Here is a 23,380-nt window from a genome sequence, read left to right on the forward strand (position 1 = left end):
TTGACTTTTGACATTATATAAAGGAGGGATTTTATGTGATAAAATGTACGTAGCTGTGCCAGACAGAGAAGAGACATTAAAGTGGCTATAAAATCTAGAGGCAACATGGGAAACAAACCATGGGAAGGTAATTTTACAATTAAAATGCATACAATTTAGGAGATGTAGGAGATCCATGAACCAATGAAATAACACTTGTATATTACATTCTTAAACTTTTACTAGCTTCAATCATAATATATTGGTTATTATATTAATATTTTAACATTATATTCAGACAGAGCTTTCCTTCCTTCCAAAGTAAGTACTTTCTTTCTCATTTGTCAAACATAACAGGAGAGATAATGTACAATGTTAAAATTTATTTCTCAAATGCTTTATTGTTTTAATCAGTACACATTATATTAAGTATAGAATTTCCTTAAAAATTAACAAATAACTCTAAGTTTCACTGTTAGGACATTGATATGAAGAAAGGAAACATCTGGCTCTTTTGACTTTTTACATTTATCCAAGTTCTAAATAGATTCTCATGTTAAGGTTCTTCTGTGTTATTTTTGTCCAAGTTGTGACAGCTAAAACAAAACATAAAATCATAAATATTACTGTTTTTAATCACAAAAGAAACTTGGGCTTGAATTATATTTGTAAACACCTTAAATGCACACTTTTATCATGGTAAAATCCAGGCTTTCTATTTCATGCACTGCATTTCTAGAATAATACATTTTCATTCAATATTCACCACTAACTCAAATGTTTAAGATTCATAGATATTTAAAAACTGTGATGGCAAAAAGGTGTGTAAACATTATATAGGAGTAAATTCAAGTAATGGAAAACAAAAATCTGAGAATAAAAAAATTAATTAATTCACTATGAAAATGTAAAGAAAAACAACATCATGTGTGACTTTACTGCTGACAGTTCACTTTTCTATATATTTTATTTCTAAAAGAAATTAGAAATATATTTAATATATTTCTAAAGATCATTAAAAGGAAGGGAAAAGGCTTTCAATTCTGGAAGGCTGGGTAAACTATTGCACCAAGTCTATGACAGAGAGATAGAAATTATAAACTTCAAACAAATACAAAAACCAACTACCTGTAGGCAATGGGGAGCAACTGAAAGCAGGTGGCTTCTGGAACAGAATCAACACTTGGAAGGAGGGAATAACCCAGACTGAGTTCTCTGGTTCTGTGGCTCTTAGCCTGAAGGCAGGCCACAGTTGGTGCTATACTGGCAGCTAAAACTGACAGAAAACCTGCAGTCTTTCTGGACTGAAAAACCAGAGGAAAGAGTTTGGGGGCAACAGACTGTACAGACTAACAAACAGGTGAGATTTGAACTGCTGCCCAAGAGACAGAGTTTGAACTTTGGGTCTGACCAACACTCTTCAGAGAAATAGAATTCAGTTTCCAAAATACAACATTCAAAATGTAAAGGATACAATCTAAAATTAGTAAATATATGAAGAAACAGGAAAATGGAGCCATTCTCTAGGGGGAAAGACAATGGAAACCAACAGTGAGATGATCCATGTGTAGTAATTAATAGACCAGGGGTTTTTTTTGGCCATGCCGCATGGCATATGGGATCCTACTTCCCTGACCAGGGATCGAACCTGTGCCCCTTGCATTGGAAGTGCAGTGTCTTAACCACTGGACCCCAAGGGTGGGCCCATAGTAGACCACGTTTTAAAAGCAGCTAGGACAATATCCTCAATGAAATAATGAAAAATAGGCTCACAATGAATGAAAAAAGGAAATCTCAACATAAAAATATAAACTACATTTTAAAAAAATCCAAGTGAAAATTAAAGAACTGGTAAATACATCAAACAGCAGAATGGAGATAGCAGAAGAAAGACTTATTGAATCTGAAGACAGAGCAACTTATAGACGTTAAAGAACAGAATCCTCAGGGATTTGTGGGACACTATAAACAGTTAAACATAAATGGAGTCCCAAAAGGAGAGACAAAAGTGGGCATAAAAATTCTTGAAGAACTAACAGCTGAAAATTCCCTAAATTTGGTGAAGGTATAAATTTATAGACTCGGGAAGCTCAGTGATCCCCAAGCAAGATACACAGAAGTCATGCATAGATACATTATAATTAAATTGCTGAAAACCAAAGATAATGATAAAATCTTGAAAGCACCAGAGAGAGATTACGCATTACATATAAATTTACACTGATCTGACCCTGAGAAAACTCTTCAAAAAGAGTCATGTACCAAAATGTTCACTGCAGCTCTATTTACAATAGCCAGGACATGGAAGCAACCTAAGTATCCACTGACAGATGAATGGATAAAGAAGATGCGGCACATATATACAATGGAATATTACTCAGCCATAAAAAGAAATGAAATTGAGTTATTTGTAGTGAGGTGGATGGACCTAGAGTCTGTCATACAGAGTGAAGTAAGTCAGAAAGAGAAAAACAAATACTGTATGCTAACATGTATATATGGAATCTAAAAAAAAGGTCATGAAGAACCTAGGGGCAAGATTGGAATAAAGACACGGACCTACTAGAGAACAGACTTGAGGATATGGGGAGGGGGAAGGGAAAGCTGTGACAAAGTGAGAGAGTGGCATGGACATATATACACTACCAAACGTAAAATAGATAGCTAGTGGGAAGCAGCCTCATAGCACAGGGAGATCAGCTAGGTGCTTTGTGACCACCTAGAGGGGTGGGAGGGAGGGACACGCAAGAGGGAAGAGATACTGGGATATAGGTATATCATAACTGATTCACTTTGTTATAAAGCAATTATACTCCAATAAAGATGTTAAAAAAAATTTTACACTGATCTGAATGGCTGCTGACTTCCTATAAGAAACAATGAAACACAGAAGACAGTGGACTGACATCTTTAAGGTGCTGAAAAACTGTCTACCAGAACTTTGTATCTAGAAAAAATATTTATATATATGTACAGATGTGTGTGTGTATATATATATATATATATAATTATTTAAGAATAAAGGTGAAATAAAGACATTTTCATCTAATAAAAAATTAAGAGAACTCACTGCTAGCATACCAGAGCTACAGTGAATGCTACAAGTTTTTCAGTCAACAGATGGAAATTAAAATCTATAAGTAGGGGGACTTCCCTGGTGGCACAGTGGTTAAGAATCTGCCTGCCAATATAGGGGACACAGGTTCAAGCCCTGGTCCAGGAACATCCTACATGCTGTGGAGCAACTAAGCCTGTGCACCACAACTACTGAGCCTGTGCACTAGATCCTGCGTGCCAGAACTACTAAAGCCCACGCACCTAGAACCCGTGTTCCGCAACAAGAGAAGCCACTGCAATGAGAATTTCCGTGCATCGCAACAATGAGTAGACCCCACTCGCAGCAACTAGAGAAAGCCCACATGCAGCAATGCAGACCCAATGCAGCCAAAAAAAAAAAAAGAAAAAAGAAGCTATAAGTAGGGATGAAGAGCACTGGAATTTATATCCATATAAATGCAAAGATTTATGTCTTTGTTATAAACATGACTGAAGCACAAATGGTAACACTGTCCACTCTCTTGTGAGGTTAATGATGTATGTAGATGTAAAATATGACAATCACAGCATAAATGTTGAGGGTATGTATGGTTGCAAGGTTTCTACATTTAACGCAAGTGGCATAACAGAGCAACCCTAAATTTGAAATGCAGAGATATAGCTAAAAAAAAAATCTGTGGATGAATTAAAGTGGAATTCTAGAAAGTGTTCAAATAATACAAAGAAAGGTAGGAAAGAGGAACAGAGGAAACAGTAAAGTGCTAGACCTAAATCTAATCATATTAATAATTACATTAGATGTTAATAGACCAATAGACTCCAATTAAAAGAGACTGTATAATGGTTTAAAAAAAAACAACACAAGATCCACTTATATTCTACCTACAAGATATATGCTTTAAATATAAATGCATAGACAAGTTGAAAGTAAACAGACGGAAAAGTTATAAGATGCAAACTAAGTGTAAGAATGCTAGGGTGGTTATATTAATGTCAGATAAAGCAGACCTCAAGACAAAGAGCATTACCAGATATGCAGAGGAATACTGCATATAAAAGAATCCATTCATCAGGAATATACAATAATAAGTCTGTATGTACCTAATAACAGAACTTAAAAACACAAAAAGCAGAAATTGACAGAACTAAAGGAAGAGACAATTCCACAATCACAGTCAGAGATTGTAATACCAATCTTTCAATACCTGATAGAACTAGACCCAAAAAAATAAAAATAAAAATAAAGACATAGAGGATCTAAGTAATGCTATCAACTACCTTGACCAAATTAATGTTTATAGAACCCTTCCTTCAACTTCTGCATAATGCATGTTCTTTTTTAGGTGCATATGGAGTGCTTAACAAGATAGACCATATGTTGGGCCAGAAAAGGAATTTAAATAAATTCTGAAATAATGAACTTATGTATAGAATGTTCTATGACAAAAAGGGAATTAAATTAGAAATCAGTAAGAGTAAGATATCTAGAAACCCACAAATACTTGAAACAACAATAGATCTCTATACATGGGCTAAAGAATAAACTACCAGGTAAATTAAAAATATTTCCAACAATGGTAATAAAAACATAACATCAACATTTGTAGAATGTGGCTAAAGCAGTGTTTGGCAAGAGTTTAAATTTTATGATTTTCAATGTTTATTTTAGAAAAGAAAAGCTAAAGTTAATGACTTAATGATTATCCAATATCAGAAGCTAGTAAAAGAAGAAGAATGTAAACCCAAAGTAATCAACACAAAGGAAATAATAAAAAGTAGAAACCAAGGAACAGAAAACAAATAGAGTATAAAATAGATAAGTAATAAGAACCTCCAGTGTAAAAAAAAAAAAAAATTCAAAAAAAAAAAAATTCAAGGGTTAAAAAAAAGAAAACAAATAGAGAAAATTAGCATTAACATCATCTGCTTCATTAAAAGAATTAATAAAATTGAGAATCTTCTAGTTAATCTAACGAAGAAAAATTCCATTTACATGATGTTCTAAAATAGACAAGACTAATCTATGGTGGAAAAACATCAAGACAGTGTTTTGGGAGCAGGCTTTGACTAGGAGCAAGGATTGACTGGCAAAGGCCATAAAGGAACTCTGTGGTGTAATGGTTCTGTATCTTGATAGGGGTTTGGGTTATACTCAGGTGAACGAAACATCTGACAAAGTTAGGAATGTACACTTAAGATACGTGTATTTCACTATTGTAAATTTTATCTCCAAAGGTAAAACAACAACAACAAACTAAACAAATAATGAAATCTAGTTAATGATATTGGCAATGAAGTATTAAGGGGGAAGTGTACTGATAGCTACAATTTACTTTGAAATTAATACAGGTGGAGCAAGGAATAGAATGAAGAATGGAAAGATGGACAGGTATCTTATAAAGCAAGTACAATAAAATGTTAATGGGGAGTATGCACGTGTTCAGTGCAAATTCTCTTCAGTTTTTCTGTATGTCTGAAATTCTCACAATACCACTGGGCCACCTCATTAAGGTTAAAAATACAAGAACCATATAATGTGGGTAAGAAACTTGTGCTAGAAAAAGATGCTAGGAAGAGCTGCTGAAAACGAGCACAGGGTACAGTTATGATTTTTATGGCAGCCAAGGTAAGGGTGAATGGATATTATTGGTCAGCCTATTGAGCCTCTCAGGTAGTTTAAGCTTTAAAAAGTTGAAGTTAATGTAATTACTGAGAACAGTCATGGAAACAATAGTAAAAGAATGTAAAGACTCTGTACACCTCAGCTACTGCTGTCATTAACTTTCAAGGTGAATGTAATTCTGCTGTATCAACTGAGCACATACAACCCCTTAATAAGGTTACTTAATTTCTCAGCTCGGCAAAGTCAGAAATGTGGACAGTATGTCAAGGAAATGCTGAAATGAATTTAGCCTAAGTGAGTAACACTACTCCAATTAAAAATTTTCTGAATTAAATTTACCTTTTCATAGATTTGGGATAATGGAAATAATGTTACTTATAAGAGTGTCCTTTATAGTTGTCCACGGTACAACCTTACATTCTTTTAGCTCTATGGCTTTTAGTTTCAGCTGGTTCAGATGAACATGATTATCTTGCTCTCTTCTGAAAAATATCAACAGCAACTTAGGGTATGTTAGCAGAAACAAACTAAAAAGTACACTTTACCTGTTTTATGAACTGTGTAGCATTAAAAAGTTCACTGCAGCCATATAAGATGTGCTTGCCTTGTTTCCCCTGTAAAAAAATCAGATACAGAACTCAGATACAAGTAACAAGTAATATTTTCAATATTCCCAAGAAGAGGGGTTAAACCTAATAAAACTTTTGGTTATTCTTAAAAGTTTTAATTTTTTGGGGGGGAGTATTGGATTTTAGTGTACACATGTCTATCCTAAAATTACATGGAATAAAGGAGTGAGATGGCCATAGTTTTTTTTTTTTTCTTCAAAATATAGGTGGTAGGTACACTTCTAGTGCCATTTACACTGAAAATAGAAGGAATGTGATTACTGACACATTTCATGAGAGCCACAATTATTTATAAAATCTTAGGCCAACATTCTTCCAATGTAAGATCTGTAACTACTTGAAGAAAACATTCTTCAAGTTTTGTTACGCTGAAAGTAGGATATGGTGTGAGTAGCATGGACTGTCATTTCAGACTCATTTGTGATAATACAGTATTTATGTCTTAGTATACCCTATTCCATTCTGTAACTCTATGAATTTCATTCTGAATTTTGACAGAATGTTGGAACCCAATTACAAGCAGTCAAATTTTTGACTGGAGAATTTTGGTAAGTTCTTAATGCTGAAATTCTTACATGTATTGTGAACTTGAATGTAAATTTGTAAGATTTTTTTTTGTAAAGTAAAAAGTTTATTGCACAACAAAGCAAATATGATTAATTAATCAGGAACAAAAAGAATTACAGCTTTGTAATACAAGATAAGGACATTTCTCTGTGATGTATGAGCCGAATAACATCGCTGGCTGAATAAATGTTATAGCTGACCTTCTCTGAGAACAAGTAAAACGAGAGTCACACCTCACTCTCCTTTTCTTCAAAATGAGATGGTATGTGCAGCCATAAAATAGGGTCATATAATTGGGATTCTTGAGGCTATACTCACAAAAGGGTAGAGGTCACAGTACATAGGGAAACATTAGAGGGGTCCAAAACTTCTAGGCACAGCTCCCAGGACCCCATCTCAGTAATATGACACATTTCATTTTCAGCTGTGAACCACCAAGATACAGTGGAGATACCCTGGTCTCAGTGGAGCCCCAATCTTGTCCAAGGAAGGGTTTTTTATACCTCTCTGATCACATAGCCAGAATCAGGCTGCGTGAATAGGCTTAACAGCAGAAACAAGAAAACATGACAGAAACCAGGTGCAAATCAATCTTTACATTTTCCATTAAAGAATGCTGACAAGCTAGTGCAAGTTGCCCCCTAGTCTATCTTGGACCCTAGCACAGGCCTATTTTAAACACTAGTTAATACATTTCATTCAGGGTTGACCTAACATTAGCACAGGGTATATTAACCAGTTGAGATTAATCTTGTGCTTATATAAGTACACTCCCTCTCCACCCTTGACAAGCTTGCTTAATTCTAATTATTTGTCATCATTTTTCATCTTTTATAGCATTTATAGAATACAAAAACAAAGATAAACACAAAAATTCTAATCTTTTGATCATCCAGTAAGGTAAGTATAGCTTTAATTTTTAACACCTCAGTTTAGTAATATTTCAGTGTAAATTTATTCTTAATTATGCACAAATTTGATATTTCTTCCTTCCATTAAAAATTGAACTAATGTACTAACACCTTGATTCAATGTAACAATTAATTATTAACTAAATCTAGTTAATTCTCTAGCCAATCACCTTCCATCAAAAGAACAACTTGTGGTGGCTTTAAGTAAAATTCCCAATACATTTGGTCATTGATATCAGTATTATCAAATGTCTTGTTAAAACTCAATCCATTTAATTTTTATCAAATACATCAGTGTTATGCCAAATAGCAGTTACATTGTAAGTTAGACTAACATCATTACTAAATAAATCACCTAGAATCATTATAGTATTTTCTTTGCCTTCCCAACAAAAATGGCACTTGCCCGTTGTTTTGTGAACTGGTATAAATCAAGTGCCATGTTAGATACATTCTCAATTACAAGTCTCTTGTAGGCATAAGCCGTAAGTTTTGTTTCATACTACAAGGTTGCACTAACATGGGTTTCCGATGTCATGAGGGAGGCTGTCATAGACCTACTAGCTCAGTTTCCCCTGAATGGGGCTGAATGATAGGAAGAAGATGAAGATGAAGATTACTCAGAACAAAGGAAACAGTAAGACCAAACGGGATTAAAAAACAAAGAATTCTCAGGATAATTAAACTACATGGCTTAGCAGCTACTAAACATTAATGGCTGTATGAAAAACCCATAGGTAACAGCAAACTTAATGGTGAAAGATTGGATGCTTTGTCCCTAAGATCAGGAAGAAGATAAAGAGGTCTGCTCCGGACTCTTAAATATTGTACTGGGGGTTCTAGCCAGGGTAGTTAGGCAAGAAAAATATTCCAGATAGGTTAAGGAAGAAGTTAAACTAATTCTATTCAGAGATAACATGATCTTGTATATAGAGAATGCTAAAAATCCAAAAAAAACCACAAACCATCAGAACTAATAAATGAGTTCAATAGGGTTGCCGGACACAAGATCAATATATAACAATCAGATTTCTATACAGTTGCAAAAATGAAATGTAAACAATTCCATCCATAATAGCATAAAAAAATACATAGGAGTAAACCTCAAAGAAATACAAAGCTTAAACTCTGAAAATAACAACAAACTGCAAAGGAACCAAAAAATGTTGAAAGAAAAAGATCTAAATAAATGGAAAAACATTCCACGTCGTGGATTAGAAGACTTAATAGTGTTAAGTTTTGGGGAGTATTTTCATCTTATCTACAGATTCAACGCAATCCCTATCAGAATCCAACTGCCATTAACAGCTGATCCTCAAATTCATACGGAAGTGCAAGGAACCCAGAAAATCCAAAACAATCTTGAAAAAGGATAAAGTAGGAAGACTCATATATCCTGATTTCAAAACTCACTACAGTGTAGTACCGGCTCAAGGATAGACCTATGGATCAATGGGATAGAGTTGAGAGTCCAGAAATAAACCCATACATGTATGGTCAACTGATTTCCAACTAGCCTGCCAAGACTGTTACCAAACCTCAAGTCCATGTGCCTGACGCACAGTGAGGCCAAACAATACCAAAACGTTGAAGTTTGGAACAGAGAAAGGTTTATTGCAGGGCCATGCAAGGAGATGGGTGGCTCATGCCTTTAAAGCCCCAAACTCCCTGAAAGCTTTCAGCGAAGACCTTTTTATAGGAGAAGTGAGGGAGGGCTTGGTTAGTTGTTGCAAACTTCTTGGTGTCAGATCCTTTGTTCTTGAGGTCAGGTCATGGTTAGGTAACCATGTTCCTGTAAATCTCCACCAAACAAATGTTATTCTCTGTTCTGACAAGAAAGGGCAAGGTCCCAAGGCACAACTTTCACCTTCCAAGGTCCAGGTCCTGGCTAAGAGGAGGCAGATCTCAGTTGGTGGCTCCCTCAGGGCCAGGTCCCCAGACCCTGCCCAGCTGTCATCACTGAGGGAGCCAGGCACCCAGGACTCAACTGGCCCTCAGGCTCCTCAGGCCGCCCATATGGTGGGGGCCAGGTCCCGCAGACTGTGTCCCATGTAGACTGCCACCGCCATCAGGTCATGGAGGTAGGGATGGGGGAGAGGTTCACCGCCGCCTCAAGGCCTGTACCTGGCCAGTGGGTGGCCTTGGCGAGGGCTCTAGAGCCCTGCAGGACACAGCCCCCAGCCTGTTCCCTGGGGCCCTCCAGCTCATCCACTGGCCTGAGGCTAGGTGAGCTGGAGGGCCCCAGGGAGGAGGCCAGCATCTGCCTCTTACCTCGCTCCGCCTGACCACCACTCTGCCGACCAATGACTGAGCAGGACCTCCTAACCCCGGCTCTAGTTAGTGGTCTCTCAGTAACTGTTGCCTGGTAATGGGTTGCCCAGTACCGGCACCCAGCAAAGGCTTCGTGCTAAGGGCTGCATACTGCCTCCCTCTATTACAAGACCACTCAGCGGGGAAAAATAGTCTTTTCAATAAATGGTGCTAGGACAACCTGGATAGCCATATGTAAAAGAATGAACTGGACTTTTTTCTATATACAAAAATTAACTCAAAATGGATCAAAGACCTAAATGTAAGAGCAAAAACTATAAAACCTATAGAAGAAAACACAGGAGTAAATTTTCATGACCTTGGCTTTGGCAAAGAATTCTTACATATGACACCAGAAGCACACGCAACAAAAGAAAAAAATGAAGGTTTGTACTTTAAAGGACACCAGGTAGAAGGTGAAAAGATCAAACAATGGGAGAAAATATTTGCAATCATATATCAAGATAAGGGACTTGTATCTAGATTATATAAAGAACTCTTACAAGTCAGTAGTAAAAAGGCAAAATAACCCAATTAAAAAATGGGCAAAGGATCTCAATAAACATTTCTCCAAAGAAGATATATAAATGGCCAATAAGCACATGAAAAGATGCTTGACATCATTTAAGTCATCATGGAAATGCAATCAAAACCACAATGAGACACCACTTCACACCCACTAGTACAGCCGAAATCAAAAAGTCAGATAAGTCCTGGCAATGATGTGGAGAAATCAGAACCCTCATACACTGCTGGTGGGAATGTAAAATGGTGCATTTTACATTATTTTTGGAAACAATCTGGCAGTTCCTCACATGGTTAAACACAGTTATTATGACCCAGCAATTCCAAATACATGTTTACATAGAATTACACTGGCCTATTACCTATGGTTCCAGGTGGACAGCAATAGGTTTTACCCAGAATAGACACTCATTTTGGATTTGGACTTATACACCTGGTGACTAAAGCAAATACCTTTAACACCTTTAACATCACAGCACAAACGGTTTCAATTTGGACTTCCTTTATATACATCACTTGACAAAGAAACCCATTTTGCTGCAGGTGCAGTTCAACAGCATGCTAAGAAGCATACACAATAGACTGACATCATATACCTTACCAAACACAAAGTAGTGGACTGACTGAAAACTGAAACTGACATTTGAAACATCTACTTTCTTTCTAATAAGAGACAGAAAGAGTGGCTTGCATGACAGAATGTGTGTTAAAACATAACAGGCATTTAATTAAAGGGGGAATCAACAGTGAAGAGGTTGTTGAGATACTGTAGGAGAAACGGGAGGGAGGAAGTGGGGTAGTAACACAGAAACCACTAAAAATTTCTCCTGCATTTCTAAAAATGTTTCTTTTTCTCTGCCTGATCCTGTAGTACAGGGACATGAATCACATTTATAAGGTCTGAAGAAAGGATTAACTGCAAGCAAGACATCAAGACAATACCTCTAAATCTGTCTGAGGAATGATGGAATGGGATGTTTCTTCTTTTCATCTGTGTAAACTGGGATTAATAGTTTCTGCATCTGTACTAACCAGTGGATAACACAGTCCTATAAGCTCGCACTTATCCAACCTGCCTCCTATGACTGGGAATGAAGAAAGGGGAAAGTACTGGCCAATCTCATACTGTTGCCAGCTCTATGGATCAGGCGTCTTGCTGAATCTGATGGTCTTCTAAACCAAGGGCCAAATTCTGGGTAAGAATTAATGACACATGGACGATGGAGAAGTCTTGATTCTCAGGAATGTAACCAATAAGTAAATAATACCAAAAAAAGAAAAGAAAAAGCTAATATTATCTTGGTACCTTGCAAGAGGCTGAGAGCAAGAGAATAATACTCTTACCTATATTTATAGGTGCCCATAACACCTGCAGAAATAGGCTCCTTTATTTGAAGCTGAAGGTCCAAGATGGGTTCTGGGAGGTTTATGAAGGATTTAATCTGGGCTTATTCATGTGCTATGTTTTGATGATGCCAATAACATCTAGGGGATAAACACCTAGAATAATTCTAATGCTTCCTTTTGTTTTACGTATTCTCATTTTACAGGTTTTATATATTCCAGAGGACCCCTTTTGGGAGGCAAAATTAGGATATTTTTGCTGCTCAAAGGTGTACAAAAGAATCTGTTCAACAAAAGAGCCAAAGACCATTGTGTAAATATGAACCTGAGTGATGATCTGTTATGAAAGGTGCCTGGATACAGGGACATAAAATACCTGTTACATGCCTGATGAGCCACAGTATCATGTGCTCTACCACCTGTACACCACGTTTTGGTGGGTGGAGGGTAATAATCAAGGTAAAAAAAATATTTTGTAACCTGAAACCAAGTAAAGAATAACTTGGTGGGCTTATATATCTACCGCTGATAACCCTGATGTTGTTCTGATGGAGGTGATTGATCAGAGAAAGAACTAGACAATTAATTGTTACATTGATTCAACTTATTAATACATTTCACAAAATTAAAATTTCTGTGGTGGAGAGAGGTAAGAGCTGTGAGGCCTATACATGATTAAAAACAAGTTTGCACTGGAATATCTGGTAAACTGCAATGTTTCTTTAAAGTTATACCTGCATTTCAGGTATAACAAATGGTTAGTATTTGTTAGTATTTTGGTTTTTATCCTTCCTGTTTTTCTGTCCTATAATGTAAAAGAAAAAAGCAGAAAGAATGCTGACAAATGTAATTAAGAAAGCTTAACCAAGGATGGGGTATAAGTACAGGATTAATTTCAGCTGGTCTGTTGTAACCCTGTGTTTATCCTTGGGAACACACCTGGAACCAATCATGTTGTTGACCCTTGGCCAAATCTGAATGAAATAGATTAATATAGTCCTGCCCAAGGTTCACAGATAGACCAAGGGACAACTTGCACTAGTTTGTCAGCACTGTTTAAAAATTGTACAGATTGATGGTTTACACCTGGTTTCTGTTATGTTCCCTTGGTTTTTGCCTTTGAGCCTAGTCACGCAGTCCGATTCTGGCTATATGAACAGAGAGGGGTATAAAAGACCTCTCCTAGTATAAGATGGATGCTCCCTTGAGACCAAGGTATAGATCTTAGTGGTGGTTCACATTCTGAAGCATGTTATGTGCAACTGAGCTAGGATCCTTGGAGGTATCTGGTGGTTTTGAAGCTCTGTGACATCTGCCTATGTATTTTTTTCTCCTGCTGTACCAAAACCTCTACCTTTATTGAAGTCTTATGTAATACAGGACATAAGGAATAATCATTATTCAATATTAAGTGAATTAAATGAAGATTACAAAATGTCATTGCAACAATCACTAGTTCTGTTGCCTCTACCTTTTAAATGGTGTTTTTGCTCTTCAAGTTACACCCTTCCCTTCATATTCTTTTGCTTAGTTGTCTGTCACTCCCTGCTGCTGTCAGTTTTGAATAGCACACCACTTCTAACGTCCTACCTCTAAAGGACCTGTTTGCTGAAAAAGCAGACATTCCAAGTTTGTTTGAAGTATGTTGCTGACTTAGGTCAATAAGATGAGAGAAAAGTGCTTATTATTCAGGTAAATGGGGTTCAGTAAATCATCTCACCAAGGGAGACATTTTTAGAACAGGGGCTTATTTGAGGTATCTAAACATTTAAAGTCAAAATAAGATAGCTGCAAAGTACATTACATCAATAAGGTACATTATTTTCCAAATCAAGTAAAATTTTAGGCCAGAAATGTGACAGGAAAACAATGAACATATGGGCATTTTTCCCTATCTGCTGGATTTTTAAACTACCTCTAGAAAAGGGGTTATGTAAGAATCAGGGGAGCCACCCGAGAATGTTAGTATGTTAAAGACATGGAACAACTGTGAAACCTCAAATGATAAAAGAATATAAAGGTCAAATGTACCTTTATGTAGTCAATAAGATTTTGATATTCAATGTAGTTGCCTCCTCCCACCACAAAAACAATTGCCTAAAAATGCAAACAGAAAAAAAATAGGTAAGTTAAAAGAAATAGTTAAAACAGTATTTTAACTCTCAAACATGAGGTTTAGTCTGGAGCCCATTCCACAACTTAGGATGTGATCCCTTGCTAGCTAGTATTTTTTTTACCTAAGTGCCTGATGCTACTTCAATAATAAAGAAATTTATTTCTTAGAAAAGTCTATAAATTTCTAATTTCTATTGAGTAGTAAAATGAAGTGGAGATTTTTCAGAAACAATTCTGAGGAAAATAAACTTCATCCTTCAATTAAACAATACCAAATAAATCCAAAGGGCTTTTTCCAAAAGTTATTTTTGAATTTGTCATTTATAAAGAATCTTAGGTACATGGAATTGGATTTATCAAGACTGCCATACAGTAACCATCATAAAGCTATGTTTAGGACAAAGATATTCTTCAAGACTGCTTGGTTACCTTTCATCCTTCCATTTCAGGGACAGAGGATTTTTATATGAACTTACCTCTTGAAATGGATTTTTGTTCCTTGGAACTGAGCTGTAAGAACAACAAAAAAAACACACGAAAATTTCACCCAAAGCTTCACTTAAGGATAAAATAGGCGTGGGAAACACACAGACACACGCACGCACTATTAGCTATGTATTTACAATTCTTCTTCCTTCACCTTCTTTGAGCCAGGTAGTGAAGTGAGATTCAGAGGAACAGCTAGATGAAGTACATATCTCAGTGTCTAAAAGGGAATGGGACAACTTGTTGACTTCAAAATAAAATTCTAGGAGAAGACTGAGAGGGAAAAGAAAAGACTGAGCAACAGTTCCCACGAGAAGTGGAAATCTGGGTATAAGGTGAATTAATAAAATATATACTTTAGCGGTAAATTATGTAAAATTTTTACCATACTCAACAGATTACAGTTTGTGGGTATCTAAATTTGTGAAAAAACTATGCAAACACATGTATGGGAAGGATAACAATTTAGGAAGCAAAGAGGGGATGGAAGAAGGGATGTGTATTTTGCTATAGCTTTTTAATGTTTATATATTAATTACATATTTATATATTTGTAATATATTTCAAAAATACTTTCTTGGTGTCAAAGAGATCTTTTAATAAACACAATTTTCAAAGCTTTTGTGAGTCAAATATATATTTGTTTTGAGTGCTAAAATAGGCTTTACAAAGATAACTTAGGTTTTCTTCACAAGCCATTTTTGAAAATCTCAACCAAGGGGAGAGAGCTATTACAGCCTCTCACTTATTCACAGGCTGATTCCACAGTTCCATCATTTCCTCATTTCTGTGGCCTGTGTCAATATTCCATAGAAGGAGCCAGTAGCTGCCCTGACAGAAATGCCTCACAAACTTCCTTCTAGAGTGCTTTAAGTTCCTCTAAGAGTAGACATGAGATGAGGAGAAGACTTAAATAGCACAGCATTACTAGTTATTAAAAACCAAGATCTAATTGTGATGAGACAGCTCAAGAGAAGGCTGAGTCTATTAAAAAATGAAACTGTGTTTCACTGTCTTATCAATGCTAATATTCCTCCTCATTATCATGCATAAACTATAGGGAAGATTAAAAGAATTTCTCAGAAGTTTCTAAAATGCAAAATATATCTACTGATGCAAATACAAGGAAGGAAAAATTGTAAGCTCGAGAACATCCAAGAGTTGCAAATCCACCATTTTAAAGTGTACAATCTGGTTTTTAGAATATTTGCAGAGTTGTACAACCATCACCACTGTCTAATTTCAGAACATTTTAATCACCCGCCAAAGAAGCCCCATACCCATTAGTTGTCACTCCTCATTCTCTCCCTTCTATAATTTATTCTTTGTCAAATTCTTTCTTGCCAGCTGCAGTTGCTACCAGCGCTTCTTTTGTAACTTTGGTAGTGCTTCTGATAAGTTCACAAAAAAGAATCTTTTAGGTTACCAAAACAATCTAATAATCAGTTTTCTAGTGACTAGATTATCTGTTCTGACTACCTACAAAGATGTGAAAGCTTGGGATAGAGCAAAGACAAAGTTCTAAAGATCCCAAACATAGGGTATAGGCAATAAAGAAGCTTCACCCAAGTTTTGGTGCTAAAGACCATCCCTCCAGGAAGGTTTTTCCCCCCTAATTCTGCCTATTCTTTTTCTGTATCTTGTAGGCTATTCTTCATACCACCATGGATTAAATCTTAAAAAATAATATCCAAAATAAAGTTAACAAATACCTTACCATACCATGTTTGTCATAAAGTATATAGATTATTTGCAGAATGTTTCATTGCTATAAGGAAGTATTCACAGCAATGATTCCCAGGGGCTTAGATTTTATGGACCAGTTAAATAAAAAGCCAACAACTGGTATCCAACGTAAAGCTCCCATCTTTTCATTTGGTCAATAAGAATATTCATTTAAAAACACACAGATTATCCAAATTCTCTTCACCCATACACAGTATGTAATACCCTCATCATTTCATTAAAAACAACAAACATCTAAATGTATTTTTTTGCATGTTACACTTGGAAGGAAAAGCATCAAAGTGTTAGGTATAATTACCAGTGATTACTTCTGGGTAAAGAGATTATACATACTGTTTACTTACCAGTTTTCTATATAGTTTGAATTTTTAATAATAAGCAGTTACTGATTTATAACAAAAAATCAGTAAAGTTATTTCCGTTCTTGGTGGGGGTGGGGAAACCTACAACAAATTATACAAGACAAGAGCTGCTTACCTGTCATTGCCCCGCAGCATTTTGGGATCAAAATATCTATAGTCATCAGTTTCCTATTAAAAAAAAAAAGAGAACTTTACCATGACTATGGAATTTTTCTTTAGAAAGTTCAAGTTTGGCTTATTTTAAGAATACCTGATGAATCTACTAATGAATCTATTAATTTGGTAGAGTGGGTAACCACCATCAACATTTACCGAGCAATTACTATGTGTTAAACGTTGTTCTAAGTAAAATTACATAATCCCCTATCACCTATGAGGTAGTTATTATTATCCCTATTTTTCAGATGGGCAAGTTGGGGTACAGAGAAGTTATTTTAACTTTCCTAAAGTCACATGACAAGTAAGTGTGGGAACTCCAGGATTTGAACCCAGGTAGTCTAGTTTCAATGCCCCAGCTCTTAACCACTATGCGTATTGCTTCTCAAAAATATACCTGTTTTGACATAGAAAACAAATTTATGGTTACCAAGCGGGGGAAGGGGCGGAGGGATAAATTAGGAGTTTAGGATTAACAAAAGAATACTACTATATATAAAATAGATAACCAACAAGGACCTATTGTATAGCACAGGGAACTATATTCAATATTCTGCAATAATCTGTAAGGGAAAAGAATCTGAAAAAGAATATATGTATATAACTGAATCACTTTGCTGTATACCTGAAACTAACACAACACTGTAAAATCAACTATACTTCAAAAAAAAGTAACTAAGAAAAATAATATACCTGTTTTATAACCTAATGTACTTAAATATTCTTGCTTTTAGAATTTATTATATTATTATTATATGTCTATGATTTTACTGAATGTCCAGAATACCTAATACAGGTTCACAATCTCTCATAATTGAAACCTCTGCAGTTAGATGTATTTTGGAATTTTGAATTTAAAAAATTGCATATAGATAATATCATGCATAAACTATATATAATATAATATTCCTAGAGGGCAGCACCCCATAATCTAACACGTTAATATTTCTGGAGCTAAATAGATGAATATTAACATAAAGTAGGGTAAATCAAAAGTACGAAGAACCTCAACTTGAGTTAAGGTTACGTTTTGCCACCAAATGAGTTATATAAAATCTCTTAGTTTTCAGAACTCTTTGGACTTCAGAAGTTGTGGATAAGGGGTTGCTGACCTCCATACTACATTGGAAACTAGCTTCTTGATATTAAAGGAGCTGGAAAGTACTGCTTTACTGTTTATAATGTAGTCACTTCCTAATCTCTGCCTCCTTTGCCCTCCATGGTACAATCAGCCAAAGGAACTCATTCTTTTCTGAAATGTTATCTGGTTCTTTTCTGGATGAACCTACCCAAACGTGATCAATGACAAACCATGCATTGTTGCCACTACCTAGTCCTGCATTCAATGGTGGACAATGCTAATCAATCACAGAACTCTCCCTGAACCCAAAGGCAGTGCCATAATCCTTCAATACTTTGCTCTAGGAAACTACTACTAGCCAGATGTACAAGGGAAGATGAAATTTACCTGATATCTTGCCTAATCCCTTTCTTTCATTATATCCAATCAAGACAAATCAAAGAACACTTAATAAACATTAGTGATAAGAATTCATCTAGAATTAGTTTATAGCATTTTAAAGCCTTTGAGATACGATATATTCAAGATGACTAGTCAGGTCTAACTTAGTACACTTTGTTAATCTCTTCAAAGCCTCCAAATCAATTTGTCAATATGGGAAAAAGACAGGGATAAGAGAGGGAGCAGGCATCTGTCTCATCTAGCAGATGGATGAAAAAATGCTTTCAAAGCTGAAAAATTTTACTTTTTCTAATTAATTTAAAAAAATCTGTAGTAATGTGCCTTCAGTTATAAAGTCAAAGTCAATAGAACTGATAAATGAACTTACAGAACTTGGAGAACATCTGAATAAGACCCATAATTTAGCCATCTGTATGTCTATGACAGATATGTGGAAGGTGTGTATATGTTGGAATGAGTAGTAGGCAGGAATTCAGAAGTAGTGGGTTTTTGGTTCCAATTCTGTTATTAAAAATAGTGTGCCTTGGGAAACGTCACAATATCTCTCGGTTTCCTCTCCTTCACAGTTAAGATTCTACAGTTTCATTAAACTCTAAAGTTCTATGATTCTACGAAGGGCATGGCTCTTGCCCTAATCAATATAGCACAGTGGTGAAAAATGTGGCCTGTTCAGCTCTGCCATTTATTAGCTGTGTGTACTTGGGCAAGTTAATTGTGCCACAGTTTCTTCATCTATAAAATGAGAATAATTTAAAAAAATAGTATTTTTCTTAGAAGGTTCGAATGAGGATTAAATGAGCTATATGAAAAATGTTTTGACTGGTTCCTGGCTAAAGAAATGCACAATAAATGTTAGCTATTATCATTATTATTGTCCTTATCCATCATATCGACTTCGAGATCAGGGACAGCAACAAAATATCCTGAACTTGCCTAACACCTTGTGGATATGGTGTCTAAAGTTTTGCATTTGTTTATATTTTTAATCTTTATTATTGTTTGGGATAATATCTTCCAGAAATTTACTGCCTATTATGAAGTAGTAGTCTATAAGACAATTAATCATAAATCATACTTCTCTCAGGCTTTTCAAGAAGCACTCCTTCTTCATATATTCTAGGATGTAGTAATAAATCTATTTTTACTACATTGTATACCACTTTCTCTATATTGATTCCCAGATAGAAGAATCCAATCCTTTTTAGCTATCATTATAGACAATTCTCTCATTCCTTTCATAACTGTAATTGCCCCTTTTTGGGCTTTTTTATAACACTATATCTTTGTTTTCACATGGACAGATTTTAAAATTTGTTTTTGTTAATCTCCTTTAATGTTATAATAACGTTTTAAGAATTACAAAATAATGACATATTTAACTGAAGATTCTGTTCTCACTCTCTCTCTCAGCCTGGTATCCTAAGTCTTGATGCCAAGTCTATAGTGATCCAGATCAGCCCAAATGAGGGTTTTGATCATGCGGCTTTTCTCTATTCCAGATAACCACTCTATTTCTAGTTGCCACAGTAACAGGATGGGCTCTTTTATGAAACAGATTGTGATGATTTTTACATTCCTTTCTTGAATTATAAACAGATAGCTTGAAAACCCATTCTTTAAGTAAATGCTCATATTTATTTACCCATTTATCTCTTCATCAAACAATTTCTCTCTCAATTTACCTTTCAGCCCCAAAGAACTTGGTGCCATCTGAATACATGCACTTAAAATTTTTACTATGCACTCCTCTCCTAATTTAATTTCATAAAATTAAACTGATCTGGTATTCTTTATAGTACACCAACTGATGCTCACTAGTTCTTTTTTATTTATAGAAACTTGCTCCTTAGGACATATATAGGATATAATCTACATTTACTTCGGATGAAAGCTGGCCAGAGTGATGTAGCAGCTGAGAAACCAATTCCCATTTATCTGTGATAATGGCTAAAAAAGGCTGTTTGAGAACATGGACTCTTTCCTTTCCAGCATGTAGTCTGCTGTGATTAAGCCCACAACAAACTCTGAGTTTATCACTTTTTGTATATAGTCTGGTATGTTCAAGAACTTACAAGTACAGTGTTATATGTTACTCACAGGGTTTGACTTCATCTCCATGAGATTGTCTAAAATACGAGTAACAGGTAGATTCTGTGGAAGAGATCAGTGAGTATTTTGTTAAATATTAGAAGAAATAACAAACCAAAATTCTTCTCTAGTAGCAAAACAACCTAATCATTCTATAGTTCAGTATGCTTACCTTTCAATTAAACACATTCTAAGATTAAGTATTCTGTGAATGGTGTCATAGTTGTAAATACCCTTGGCATTATTCAAGGTTCCATAGAAAAAATGTAATTTTTAAAAATGTGTAGGTATATCCAGGTTTTAGTACAAATACATATTTGGGCTTTTTACTTTGTTGGATGTCTGCTTTTTAACACCCGTAATTGTAAGCTTTTAATTGAGTAAGAATCCCCACCCCCTTTTTTTCATTTCCTTTCTGCAGATTTATTTTAAAAATAGTACTTTAAGTTTGCAGAAATATATGAGATTAAATGACCTAACAGAGTTTTTTCATTTCTAATGTATATTCTTCTAGCCAATAAGATACTTGTGTTCTTTGAAAAAATGGGGAAATGGATGCACACACAACTTTATTGACCGCTTTAATTTTGCCTGGGATAAATTTCAAATTTTCAATGACATACTATATTATCTTCTTACAAAACACATTCCACTTTGAACATAAAATGTATAACACTGGTGTTGACAGAAGATTGCCCCTTGACATGCTTACATGCATGGGGATATGAAATACTATTGCTATGTTTCAATCTGACCATTTTAACCATTATTTTGAACATAACACATTGGGTACAGAAAATTTACTAAGTGACTATTATGCCTATTCAAAGTACCTTCCTACTGGGATGGTATTCTGCCCACTTTTAACTGATATTTCCTTTGTGAACTGTACAGAATATTCTGGAAAGAATAGTTTTGTATCTTAGAGATTTCATACAACAGAGGCAACATTAAATCTCATTATTTAAATAACTGTAGATAACACATTACTATTTTACAAGTTTTACCTTCTGTAGGTCATAAAACATTTTATTGTTACTAAAATGGACCATCACTAAGGAAAATGCTGCTTTGCCCAGGCAGAAAATACGCATTTCTTTTTCCTTTTCCTTTCTCTAGATCGGCAAGTAAAAATCTTTCAAGATAATCTTAGGCAAGTAAAATTAAAGCTATTTCATTATTCTCTGATATTTTTGTTGGCCAGGAACTTCTTAATATAAACACAAGCACCAAATGTTCAAGCTGACTGAATGTACTTCCTGAATTCTATTTAGAATTTGAAAAAGAGAGCTCAAAATTTTACCTTTTAAGTTTTCTTTCAAATAAACTTGAGTTTGTTCACTTAAGAATGTAAGTCTAAACCATAACTTTCTCTAAAGAATAACTGGGTACAGATTTAAATCTATAAAAATGCTTTCAAAAGAAAAAACTACAGTTACAAATTTGTTCTAAGTAACACCAACAAAAGATGAAGTACTTTGCAACATAACAGGAACAATAAAAAGAATTCTGGAGCAAGGCAACATTATAAATTATAACATTTTACTAAAATTAATTTTATATCCATTTCTCTATTTACGTTTTTTTTTTTTTTTTTTTTTTGAGCACGAACACGTATCCCCTGCATCAGCAGGCGGACTCTAAACCACTGCGCCACCAGGGAAGCCCCTCTATTTACTTTGAATTCTCCGTTTAGCTCTCTGAATTGTACTATGGTATTAGATATGTGCAATGGAGAAAAGTTCAGAAAAGATTTTATATAATTGATAAAGCCATATGAGTCATATTACTTTTATTGTATTCGTGAAAATAACTGGAAATTTGAATATTTCATTTAGTATAAAAGTAAGATTTTTCTAAAAGGTACAGTTAAATTTTACTTGGCATTTCATATCTCTGCTGTATTTGAAGATAAGCCTGCTAGTGAATAGGTCATTAAATAACACAAGAAAAATTTCTTTCTAGCAGTACAGTTCAGAAGTTTAAGAGCCCAGAGACGATTCTTTACGTTTTTGTTTGGTCTTTACAAACAGATAACACCAAAAGAGTCATCTACCACTGCCACACCACACAATAATTCACACACTGTCACACATTAAGGAAAACTTGCAGTGTAGAGAATGATAAAGAAAATACATAATGTCTTTAAAGGCCTAAGAAAGAGTACTTCAGGAAACAACTTCTGAGAGCTCTGTCATCAACTAATGCTCTATCTGGCCTATATGAAGACTTAAGTTAATCATTTTAAAATGAATTTTATATTGATAATAATTTATATCTAAGATAACTAAGTTCTACTAATTGAAAAAACTGAACTGTGGCAGCTAACAGAGAGAAAACAGCAGAACAAAACCACACAATTTTCTTCACTCAACAAATGGTCTGTTCACTCATCTTTAAAGACACAAAAAAATTGTGTACCTCAATAACAGAGGTATAAAGAAATTAAATCAAATGAAAGCCCATTATTTTAAAAATTCCCAAGCATATATTTCATTGTTTTTAGAAACTGTTTCAGAAATAAAATGAAAAATATTATTGTCTAGGTTACTAACTAAATTTTTATTAGTAGAAAGCCTCTATATCTATTTAGATTTGAGAGACAGAATCCCATACATGTGAATATCCTAAATTAAGGATCACTATTTCCAAGATGTTCAAATTTCAAATATATGAACTAGAAATATTACTGGGAGAAAACAAAATACAGTGAGAAATTAATTTCTAAAAATCCTTAATAGTTTTATGACCATAGTCACGTTTTATGATTTTAGTCACTGGAAAAGTTTAAATAAAAACAATGTTAATTTTTGTCTCTGATGGCATAATTGCTTAAAAACAAAATTAAAATAAAATATGCAAAGAAATTAAAAAACAGACAATCTAAAAAACATAATACAGCCCTATATCCAAAACAGTTAAAAACATTTTTCCCCTCTAATTCTCCTAGGATTAGCCACTTGTTGCCCTGTATTGCCATCTGGTCTATGGTTTCTATT

At 34.8% G+C, this 23,380-nt stretch overlaps 1 protein-coding gene across 2 annotated transcripts in view; it reads right to left on the reverse strand.

Annotated features, from left to right (window-relative positions):
- Positions 1-351: 351 nt before the first annotated feature.
- SCFD1 (sec1 family domain containing 1) overlaps positions 352-23,380 on the reverse strand; it is a 127,262-nt gene continuing 104,233 nt past the window's right edge. The window contains exons 20-25 of one of the 2 annotated variants that reach the window (XM_024732666.1): positions 20,391-20,444; positions 16,770-16,822; positions 14,537-14,570; positions 13,977-14,042; positions 6,205-6,273; positions 352-575 (exon numbers count right to left, since the gene is read on the reverse strand). In XM_024732666.1, the coding sequence (XP_024588434.1) occupies positions 552-575; positions 6,205-6,273; positions 13,977-14,042; positions 14,537-14,570; positions 16,770-16,822; positions 20,391-20,444 (300 nt within the window). In that variant the 3' untranslated portion in view covers positions 352-551. The remainder of the gene's footprint in view (positions 576-6,204; positions 6,274-13,976; positions 14,043-14,536; positions 14,571-16,769; positions 16,823-20,390; positions 20,445-23,380) is intronic. The other variant, XM_024732667.1, reaches the window with a different exon arrangement.

The sequence above is a fragment of the Neophocaena asiaeorientalis genome, unplaced genomic scaffold (assembly GCF_003031525.2).
Source record: "Neophocaena asiaeorientalis asiaeorientalis breed wild unplaced genomic scaffold, Neophocaena_asiaeorientalis_V1.1 scaffold216, whole genome shotgun sequence".
Taxonomy (NCBI): domain Eukaryota; kingdom Metazoa; phylum Chordata; class Mammalia; order Artiodactyla; family Phocoenidae; genus Neophocaena; species Neophocaena asiaeorientalis.